Source organism: Chinchilla lanigera, unplaced genomic scaffold (assembly GCF_000276665.1).
Source record: "Chinchilla lanigera isolate Chin_1 unplaced genomic scaffold, ChiLan1.0 scaffold00007, whole genome shotgun sequence".
Classification (NCBI taxonomy): Eukaryota; Metazoa; Chordata; class Mammalia; order Rodentia; family Chinchillidae; genus Chinchilla; species Chinchilla lanigera.
In genome coordinates, this window is record NW_004955408.1 from 29,149,895 (window position 1) to 29,161,247 (window position 11,353).

The 11,353-nt window shown below is 40.5% G+C and overlaps 1 protein-coding gene across 5 annotated transcripts in view; it reads right to left on the reverse strand.

Annotated features, from left to right (window-relative positions):
• Positions 1-4,478: 4,478 nt before the first annotated feature.
• The window catches only part of Uimc1 (ubiquitin interaction motif containing 1), a 120,445-nt gene continuing 113,570 nt past the window's right edge, over positions 4,479-11,353 (reverse strand). For all 5 annotated transcript variants that reach the window (XM_013509672.1, XM_005376406.2, XM_013509668.1 and 2 more), the window contains 4 exons: positions 8,260-8,422; positions 6,753-6,816; positions 5,676-5,718; positions 4,479-4,939 (listed from right to left, as the gene is read on the reverse strand). In XM_013509672.1, coding sequence (XP_013365126.1) covers positions 4,735-4,939; positions 5,676-5,718; positions 6,753-6,816; positions 8,260-8,422 — 475 coding nt within the window. In that variant the 3' untranslated portion in view covers positions 4,479-4,734. The remainder of the gene's footprint in view (positions 4,940-5,675; positions 5,719-6,752; positions 6,817-8,259; positions 8,423-11,353) is intronic.

An 11,353-nucleotide genomic window follows, 5' to 3' on the forward strand; every position in this document is an offset into this window, starting at 1 on the left:
TGGAAACATGGCAGACATCAGCCCTGCTGCAGTTTCCTGTATATCAATCAGGCATATAATAGGCTCTAAGACAGGGACGTGAAAGATGGTGCTGGGGAAAGCAGAGTGGTTGCCACTCACAACAGAGCATACTGTCTAGCTGAGGGGACTAATCTCTCAACTTTTGTTTAGTTGGGGGAAGACTATGGAACTGAAAACAAAAGGCTCAGCTGTGATTCATGTAGCAACATTTGTACCCTTTTGAGCCACAGTGAGGATATGACTCTGAGAAGCATTGCCAGGACATCTTGTGACTGTTCCCGGAAATGCTATATCTATCAACAGGAAGTAGGTATCCTGCCCCGCTACTCAGTGCCAGTGAAAGTTTGGCCCAAGATTGGTAAAGAGAGGCTGGGCAGGGTGGCACATGCCTATAATCCTAGTATTCGGTAGGCTGATGCAGGAGGATCACCATGAGTTTAAGGCCAGTCTGGGCTACATAGTGAGTTCAAGGTCAGTCTGCACTATTATAGTGGGATGAGACCCTGTCTCAAAAAAAGACTAGTAAAGGGAGGACTAGTAAAGGCTGGACTTGAGGTCTGGGAAAAAACAAGTGGGACAGACCCAGTTATAGCAGAGACACAGGAGCTGCCAGCAGTAGTCAGGGAGATACCAGATAGACACTGACCAACAAGGAGAACGAAAATCAAGACAAAGTTCCCTCACAGTTCCTTAGTGCAATCTTTAGCAGTCAAAAAACCACAAAAAACAAAGAGCAAAAACCAAACTATGGAATAGAAAGGTATGCACAGCAGAGTAAGGGTACTACTGCTGAGCTGGGAGCTCAGGCCCCGCCTGTCCTGAGTGTGCTCCTCTCTACCGAGTGCCTGCAGCCAGGCACAGGGGCCCTCAGTAAACCCCTCACCACACCACCACACGCTTTATACTCTGCTTTATATTGAGCTGCTTCTATTTTGTCTTTGTTCATGGCGATTTGTCTAGAATGATTCTCCCTTTGACCTGTCCAACTTTTTCACCTAATTTTCCCTCTGTTAAATTATAGCTCAGTCATCAGTAACAGTGGGAAGCGCTTCCCTGACAAGCTCCTCTAGGCTCTGATCCCAGCTGGGAGCCGGAATACTGATTCCTTAGTATTTTGGATTTGCTAGTACCATTGATTTACAAATGTATTAAAATCATGTATTTATGTGTTCATCTTATCCTCTGCACTGTGGGGTCCTAGATAATGTTTCTTATTCACTTTTGGAGCCTGAAGGCCAGTTCTAGACCCAATACAGAAAAGATATAAGCAATTTTTGCTAAACTGTGGAGCACTACCACAACCTCCATAGTGCAGGGCTTTTGAAATGGAAAGGAAGTAAGTAATCTCCTGCCTTCCTGGAGCACATGGTTTCATCAGTCTTTACACTGGGAGGGACCATATTCTTCCATCTTTTCCTACCAGCCCTCCCATCTGTTTATCCCGTGCCTTCCTCTCCTCTAAATTCCCACAGGCTAATTATCAATTTAGCATCAAAGCTGCCCTGCTTTACAGGCCAGAATGAGGCCATCCAAACCTAAAATTTCCGTGGAGTTTTGTGATTCAAGTGGGAGATTGAAAGAGTGAGTATAGTACAGACAGCCTCTGCTCTGGTGTCACACAGATGTGGGTTCAAATTCCAGCCTATTTACCAGTTCTCTGACCAAATTCTTCATTTCTTCAAGCCTCAGTTTTCAATGTAGATTTCCTTTTGGTTGAATCCCCTAGCAACAGATCTAACTAGAATACATGTAGGAAGGATCCAGGACAGCGCCAGGATTAGGGCAATTCAAGTGAGATGCCCAGGATGCAGAATCTTAAAAGATCATCTCAGATGCACTCAAGTTCCAAGTATGAACTTACACAAACCCAACAATAAAGGCTCCTTACCTAGTTCTGGTGCTAACAGGGAAGTTGGATGCAAGTAGCAAGGGAAAGAAGCCAAAAGAGTTATACAATTAAGCTACTGTTGGCAACTACTGAGATTCAATCCAACAGGGAATCCCTGAGAGAAAGAATGAATGTGCCTCAGTTATTTACCTGAGGGATGAGGAAGATGGGGAACTTATCCTACAAATTCCATTTTCAGTGGCTGAGTGCTGCCCTAAGACATTACTTCCCTTGCACTTCCAGTGTGTGTGCCAACATCACCCAATTTCTCAGGCAGACACAGGTAGAGGACCAGGTGGACATGGCCAAGAGTGAATGGCCAAGTGAAATAAGCCAGGCACAAACACTGCTGGAGGGCTACTATAAGGATAAAATGAAATAACATAGCTACAACACCTAACACAAGTCCCCATCTCTCTCCTTATCTATAGCAATACATTGTAAAATTCGTGGAGCTTCCCAGCTCTCCATGAATTAACAATACCAGCAGCATACCGCCTAAGGGCCCCCAGAGAGCTGTAAATGTCCAGGACCCAAGCTTCCTGTGGAAGGTCCATAGGGCTTTGGTAGATATTTTTCAGTGTTAATTCAAAAGAACTGTCTCCTCTTAACATCTGACACTCCACTTCTCTGTGGTCTTTCTACCCCTCACTGCAATGCTACTTATGACATACCAGACTAGCATCATATTAGTAACAACTGTTGCCACCAACTCACCATCTTCTGTGTGACAGATACTATGCTACAGCCTTTATATACATTATGTTAGTTCTCAGGAGCCTATAAGGTTGAGTAATTTCTATCAGACACAGTGCAGACGTGGGGTAGATCTGACATACTTTCTACTTTGTCTTCATTCTTTCACTCATGCTCCTCCCCCAGGCCCACAGCATAGGGAGGAGACTGTGGACAAACAAGCAGCCCTTTTGATCCCCAGCACCACCAAAATAAAGAAATAATAAAATTAAAAAACAAAAAACCCACAAACAAACAGCACTTACCAAAAAAATGGGTGGTGAGCTAGAAAGTACGGGCTATTCCCTTAACTCACCATTAGCTATTAATTAAGCCTGTAGTCCTAGTCTGGCTAATCCATACCTCAGGCCCCTGACCGACACTGTATAGACTGTTCAATTTTAAGCCAAATTCACCTTCCAGAAGCAGCATTTTCCCTTTTCTTATCTTCACGCAGACACATAAACACCATTCCATTTACAGAGCTCTACCTCCAATAAATTGCCATTTAATAAGAGAGGAGATGCACCAGGGTTAAGCTGATGGGACATAACTGATAAACTACTTTTCCTTAGAAAGAAAAACAGGAAAATAATCAATATTAAGAGTCAAAATGTAACATTTTTTGTGCAGCTAAAGAATGGAGCACTGTGGTATTACTGCCATGGACAAAGAGTGGCTTTATTTATTCCTGTGAGTCTTTGCTTCCTCATCTAAAAATTAGTTACAATACTTACATAGATAATTTATTACCTGGACTATAGTAGTTACCTCTTTTTTTTTTTTTTTTTTAGAAAAAGGCTACTACATAAGTGATGCTGGCTGCAATATCAGTATCATCCAACAGCAAGACATCTATGCAAGAAACAGAGAGTGAGCCTGGGAGCCTAGGTCCTAGGCAGGACACAGAGGGCCCAGAGTATCCTAGTGTCTCTACTGGGTCTTCCATTCTATTACCTGTGAACTCCCCAGTCTCACACATAACTCATTTTCATTTTAAAATAAAGGAATAGGTAACTCTGGACACGATATTACAGAAATTAGGATAATCTGAGTTGTGTGGGAATTTATCCTGGCCCCAGAGCCTATCCTGTCAATAGCCACCTCCCACAGGCTTTCACTATATCTTCAAATTAGCTAGCTTTTTTTTTTGGTACCGGAAATCAAACTCAGGACCTTGCGCTTGCCAGCCAGGCACTGTGCCACTGAGCTATATTCCCAGCCCCTAGCTAGCTTTTTCAACACCTTTAGTTGGTCATTTCCTTCAGGTAGTTACTTCTACCATTTGACATCCTCTCATCCTTGGAGTCTTCCTATGCACTGAGGACAGACCACACTGCACACACCCTGCCAATGTGGTATAGACCGTGCACTACTTTGCTAATGTTACTGAAATAGTTGCTGCTGCGGCTATGACCTTTGGCATCAAGAGACCCAACCTTGGTTTCAACATATGATTATGCTTAGCACCCCCACTGGTTAATCTACAGGACATATCTCTCAAAGGTCCTATGCTCTGGTTTAAAATTCTTAATTGGTTCAGAACAACAAAATGAAGTGACAGGTCACTGAATGAAAAAAAGAGAGTAAGCAGTAAGATTCAATGCCCCGGCACCTTCCAGAATGATGTAAAGAACAATGAAGAGAGTAATCACACAGTGCTCAGAACTATAACTATAGATTTAAGTGAATATTGGTGCTATGTCAAAGATTAGTAATGAAAGTCCTTCAGAAACATGTAATTTATGAGTCTGAGAACTTTCTTTACAATTAAAATATCCCCACTCCAAATTCCACAACACACAGGGAAAAGAAAAATCTCCATTAACTGAAATAAGATTCATACATAGATAAATATATTTAAACTTTAACTATAACTAAATTCAAACAGAATGTTACAAAACAATACTATACACTGTTGTCTGTATAGATCATAGAAAACATAAAAATCAGGGTAACTGATGAGTGGGTGCTGGTAATGAAAACTGCACGATCAAATTTGCACAACAATTAACTGTAGGACACGACAGCTTAATGAACATGGCCCACCCCTATTATTAATGGTTTTGTCAATGTTTGGACCAGAAAGGTCAGTATTTTCTCCTTCTTCCTCTGCTTGCTTTGGTCCGTGTCCGGCTACCTGGCCGGATGGAAAGTTGCTTTTTGAAGTCTACTAAACAATCTGTAGCTTCTGAAATGGAAACAAAAGACTTGATGGGAGATTCATTTAAGTTGAAATGTATGAGGGAACTCTGCATCTCTTTGGTGCAGCTTGCCTCTTCCTCTGAGGGCAACCTAGAAGGGGAAAATCCAGGATCAATATATACCTACGACGCACCAAGTACGTATTATGTACTAAACAGGGCTTTAACATAATCTTTATAATAATCCAACCACATAAGTACTATCATTTTGCTTTTACGGACAAAGACACTGGGTAAATCATATAACCTAAAGCCACATGAGGGTTGAGACAATGAAAATTCAGACTTGAATTCCTGACTTGGCTGAAATCTAGGTCAGAAGATCAGGGTTGGATGGGGATAAAGAGGTACAGAGAAGAAAGACATAGCTTCTGCTCTGCTCTACTTGTTTTAAGGAGTGAATGGGCTATCCATACTAAAAGCACAGACATACTTGAGAGAAGGAAAGAGGGATGGGGAGACACAGGGAGTGGGATTGACAAAGGAAGAGGGAGAAAAATTAACAACCAGACTGCTCATTTACAAATTTCTAGGAAGAATGGCAGGACGTATCTCTCAAAGGTCCTACACTCTGGCTAAACACTATTAACTGGATGAGGTCCTCCTGACCTAGAACCATAGCACAGGGATTAGACTGTGGAAAGAAAGGAATACAGGGAGGAGGAGGGAGAAGAGAAGGGATAGTAAGGGAGAGGGAAGGGTGGGAGAGCAACAGAGACATCCAAATTTCTATAGTTTTAAGTATCACACTACCCACAGAAGTCAGGACTAGGCGTACACTTTTCAGAACTGATGCCAGTTACACTTCAGTGCACATCCCCACTCACCTGAAGGTTCCTATTTCTGAAGACTTGGTCTTTATCTCTGCATCTGTGACAAGACAGAAAGAGTAATAACAGTAATCACACCACACTGTTCTGGTGCTTCCTGTGTCCTAGGCACTGCTTTCTGTAAGGCCTACTCAAGTAGCTCAAATCTCCATTTCTCAGATAAGTGGTATGTGAGTACTAGCATCCAACAGGTTCAGGTGCTATGAGGTGACACTTCTGAGTGAAATATGTCTGAATAAATCTGTAAATCTGGACTTGTAAGTAGGTGCCAAAGGGAAATCTGCCACCTGCAGAAGTTCACAACCTGGTGATCTAGAGGCAGCAGGATTAAGTTTGGAGAGGTTGCCTTTCCATGGTTATCAGAAGGCACAACAAATTTGTTTGGAGGGAATAAACTATTAGAATTAGACAGTAAGCAAATCTTACTGTGCTCAAGCAAAGGCCCCCCTTCCATATTCATCTGGTGAATTTTAACATTAGCAACTAATAACAACAGTAGTAATAGCCATTAACATTTATCAAGAATCTACTTATACCAGGGAATAGTTTTAGAGATTTACTAGATACAATCCTTGCCCTTCATAAAGTTGGCATTATTAACTCTGCAATGCTCTTGACCAATCCACTCTAATGTTATTTAGAAATAACAGGCAGAGGGATGAGCTACTTCCTCCAACTCCTCAGGAACATATGCTGGGACACTAAATTAAAAGGTGATATACAAGGAGAAATCAGAAGGAGATGGTAATGTTTGCATGTCTGCTTTTCCATTCCTGTTCCTTTAGAAAGTCTACCTGGGGCTTGTATCATTTGTCTTGTGACTTATAAATGTTTTTTCCCAATTCAACAGGTAGTTCCAATCTCAGGCTTATAAGGCCTGAAATAAAACACATAATAGGTAAGGCAGGGTTATGTCCCATATTCCTTACGGAGAGATGACCTAAATGAGTCTTAAAAGCTGGCCAACTGGGCCAAAAGGGTTATGTATAACCCTACTAAAGAGGGGTTGACAGTGGATATTTCCACTGGAAGACCTTAGACCGAAGCCTAGAAAATCCATCACAGGAGTCTCACCTATGGTCTTGTTCTCAGACTGTTCCAAGAGACTGAGGAGTCGGCCTTCATTGTGGCCTTTTTCCTGTATCAGAGAAAAACAGATGAAAAGGTTATTTCATGGCAGAGTCTAGAATATAACTGCCTTATCTCAGATCACAACTCTTTTCAGAAGAGAAGAGGTGTGGTAGCACAGTTCTACAGAAGTCTTTCAGTTCCTAATAAATGAAGGTAGATGGCCCCCTACTCGCAAAAGCAAACTGTAATGCAGACAATTATATCCCTATGCCAAATGACAATCCAAGGATGGATAGCAGCACCAAGCCAAAATAGTCCACCAAAATCATATCAAAGAACAGCAGTTTCTAATCTATGACAGATTTAGGGAGACTTAAAATAGTAACAGTTTTGAGACAGCTTCTTCAGGCATTGACACAAGAAGAATAAACCGGCTCTTTGGTATAAGTAAGCATTGACTGATAAACAGCAACTCTAAATCACCACCTCAAAATCACCTCATTCACTGAGAAGTCCCCCTTTTCTGGCATGACAGAGAATGGTATCCTAATCTTATTGGGTACAGTGATCACTGTTAGTAATCCTAACCTGGAGATGCTGGTTTATTTTTCATCTCTAAGCTAAGACTTGGTCTTCCTGTTCTCTAATCACAAGGCCCAGAAAGTACATCCATCTTCCCAGCGACCAGGGCCCACACCTGGTAGTTTCCTAAGGCTAGGAACACAGGGAATTCAACAGAATTGATCTCACATGTGTCCCTAGCAGTGGGGGTATGAATCTAGTATCCTTTCAGGAAAGCAATTTGGCAGTAATTTCAAAAGATTTTAAAATGTTTATATCCATTGGCCTAATAGTTCTACTTTAGAAAATCTATTCTAAGGAAATAACTGATGGTACAAAGTTGACTAAAGTTTTAAACAGTCTTATAATACAGAAAGATAAGGGGAAAAACCTGTATCTTGAATATTATTATAATGGTTAAGTGACCATCCATGTGATACAAATAGTAATTTTTTGAAATAGTCTAAAACTAACCCCAGAAAGGTGTTTATATTACAGTAAATTTTTTATAAACCCAAGAAGGAAAATTATACAAGTACAGTTCATACAGTAGGTGTTGTGTATGTGTGTGTGTGTGTGTGTGTGTGTGTGTGTGCGCGCGCGCGCGCGCATACAGAGACAACAGGAGGGATGAGGAGGGAGGGAGGATGGATTGGACTGAGAAAGAGAGAAAATGAATTACACTAAAATGTGTAGGAAAAGAGGCTGGAAGAAAATAGGCCAAAATATTTGGAGTTGTTATCTTTGAATAGCTAAACTATGGGTAATGATTTCCCCTGGTTCTTCAGACTTTTGAAAAATTTCCCATTATTTTCTACAATGAACTTATATAACTTTTTAAGATGAAGAAGAAGAAGGCTGAGAGGCAGGGGAGAAACAAAAGCTCAGAACAGAACTCTGGCCTCTTAAATGAGGAGGGGTAGGTAGGCTTTTCCCAAACAACACGTACCTTTGGGTTCTTCATCCGCTTCCCTTTCACGGTTGGACATGCTTTGCCCTTCCCTTCTGGCCCATCTCCTTGGTCACCCCTTGCAAGCTGGAGACAGGAGTCAACATGACACTGATACTCTCCGAATGGGACCAGGGATTTACACAGATAACACTTCTCAAGACTAGCCAATCAGAAGACAGAAAAACAGTTTTAAAATGTGCTTTTGCCTCTGGGCTCCTGGATATGTCTTAAATTGCATTTTTACATCTCAAAGTTATTCTGAGGAGAAGACCCGTCAACCAATGCAGATTCACTCAGCAGGATCACCAATAAAACTAACCCGACGCCAATCAAAAGGACTGAGTGATTAGCAGTTTTCCCTGGCTGTTCCTCTGTACCCTGCTGTTGCAGCAGTGGGGTGGTAATAAAATCAGTTCTTCTAACTATCTCAAATAATGCTGACTGCTCCTCAGACATAAATATTCTGTCAAACTTCTAAAATTAAGTGTAATCGTTTTTTCAAAGGGAAGTTAAAATTTCAAGTGAAAAGGGAACACAAGAGCAGTAAACCAAAATGACACGTCTACCAAGGTGGGTGAATTTGTCTGATTAGTAAATCAAGTCTATCTATATGCTAAATTCCTTAATTCTACAACCTATAATAGCAACTAAGTGGTTACTAAAAACTTGTGTGTCTGCCAGAGGCTTTTACATAATTCCATTAAGAGTTATTTTTATTGTTTTACAACAACATAGTTTTGGGAAAGAGAAGAAAGTGTGTCCTTGAAGTGAGGTTTATTGAGTATCAGTGAAAACAGAATTTTGGGGGGAAAAAGAAAAAAATGAACACTTCATTAAGTGTTCACTTTCTCTGTGGTCAGTTCATGTAGCAGGCCTTTTGAACATAATGTCTCAATTCTTCAGCACTATTAGTAAAGAACTATTTTCCTTAAGGTACTATAGCTAATAATTATCAGAACCTACATATGCCTGACTAGTAAGATCATCTTAGATTTAAGCAGCTGCAGGAAACTTTCTAAAGCATGCTATCTGGGACTTCCCTTTCTAGCCATCACTATTCAGTCCATCACTATTCACTAACTACAGCAAGATACTAGCTTTAAGGAAGAGCTTCTCTGGAGATCTTTAAAACAAAGAAAAACAAGCCTCTCCAGTACTTAATTATCTGGAAGAATGCAGGCAAACTCTGCCTTATGAGAAAAGCAACACTAGTATCCTCTTCATGGTCTATCAATGAATGCAGAAGGCATTTATTTATTGATTGATTCCTACTACTTGAGAGGCAGTAACACTGTGAGGAGGAAAAATTTTAGAGTCAGTCAGGCTTTGCCACTTCCGTCCACATGATCTTAAAACAGTTAAATGTAATTTATTTTCGTTTCTTTAAAAAAAAAAACAAAACCAGCAGTTGGGCACAGTGGTGCATGCCTATCATTCCACCTACTAAGGATGACCCAAGAGAATCACAAGTTTGAAGCCAGCTTGGGGAATTTGGCAAGACCTTGCTAGGATGGACAAGGACAGGGACATGGATAGACCAGACCCAGACCAGATGACAAGATGTGGATGTGGTCTGGTGTGAGGCCATGGGTGCAATCCCCAGCATTGCAAAACTACATGAATTTAAATAAATAGCTAAACTGTTATTGCTGTCTCAGACATATTATTAGATACGGAAGATATACACATGAATGAAAGCAAATGCCTGCCTTCAAAGAACTCAAAGCCTAGCCAGGGATGCAAAAATGTTAAAAAGAAACAACCCTGCATACAGTCCTAAAGGAATGTTTACAATACGGTAGAATTCCAAAGAAGGAAGTGATAAACTCTGCTCCACTGAATTAGGGATGACAACTCTGAAATTTAGGGTCTAAGATCTTTGTTTCAAATATCAAAGTTTCTAGGAAACAAGCAACAGTGAGAAGACAACCTACAGAATGTGGAAAATATTTGCAAACTATACATGATAAGAGGCTAATATTCAGATATGTAAGGAACTCAAAATTCAATAGCAAAAACACAAATAATTTGATTAAAAACTAGGCAACAAGCCTAAAAAGATGTTTGTCAAAAGACATACAAAGCCAAGTGGGATGGTACACACCTGTAATCTCAGTGCTTGAGAGGCTGAAACAGGAGAATCACCCTGAATTCAAGGCCAGCTGGGACTACACAGTGAGTTCAAAGCCAGTCTGAACTACATAGTGAGACCTTGTCTCAAAACACACACACACACAGACACACACACACACACAAATGACCAACAAAGTATATGAAAATATATTCAATGTTACTAACCATCAGGAAAATGCAAATGTAAAAACACAAAGAGATACCACTTCACTCCAGTAAGGATGTCTATTATCAAAAAGATAAAAGATAATAAATGCTGGCAAGGATGTGAAGAAAACAGAACCCTTGCTCATTCCCCGTGGGAACGAAAATTCGTAAAAACCATTATGGAAAACAGCATGGAGGTTCCTCAAAAAAATTAAAAATAAACTTCCATATGATCTAGCAATTCTACTCCTGGGTATATGGTCAAGGAAATAAAATCAGTATGTCAAAAAGAATTCTGCATTCTTGGGTTTTCTGCAGCACTATTCGCAAGAGCTAAGAAATGGAAATAACCTAAGAATTCAGCAAAGAATAAATAAAGAAAATGTGGTACACAGACATAGTGGAATAGAATACTATTGAGCTATAAAAGAAAATCCTGTCCTTAATGACAACATAAATGGAACTGAAGAACATTGTGTTAAGTGAAATAAGACAAGCCCAGAAAGACAAACATGTAATAAACTTGGAGTACAAAAAAGTTGATCTTATACAAGCTGAGAATAGAACAGTGGTTACCACAGGCTGGAGAGAGTAGGAGGTAGAAGAATGGGCAGAAGTTGATCAATGGCCACTAAGTAACAGGAGTAGAAAGTTCTGGTACACTATTTCACAGTAGGTGACTACAGATAATGTAATATATTTTTAAAAACTAGAAGAAAGGATATTAAATGTTTTCACGAAAAAGAAATGATGAATGGGGGCTGGGGATTTAGCTCAGCGGCAAAAGCGCCTGCCTGGCAAGCGCAAGGTC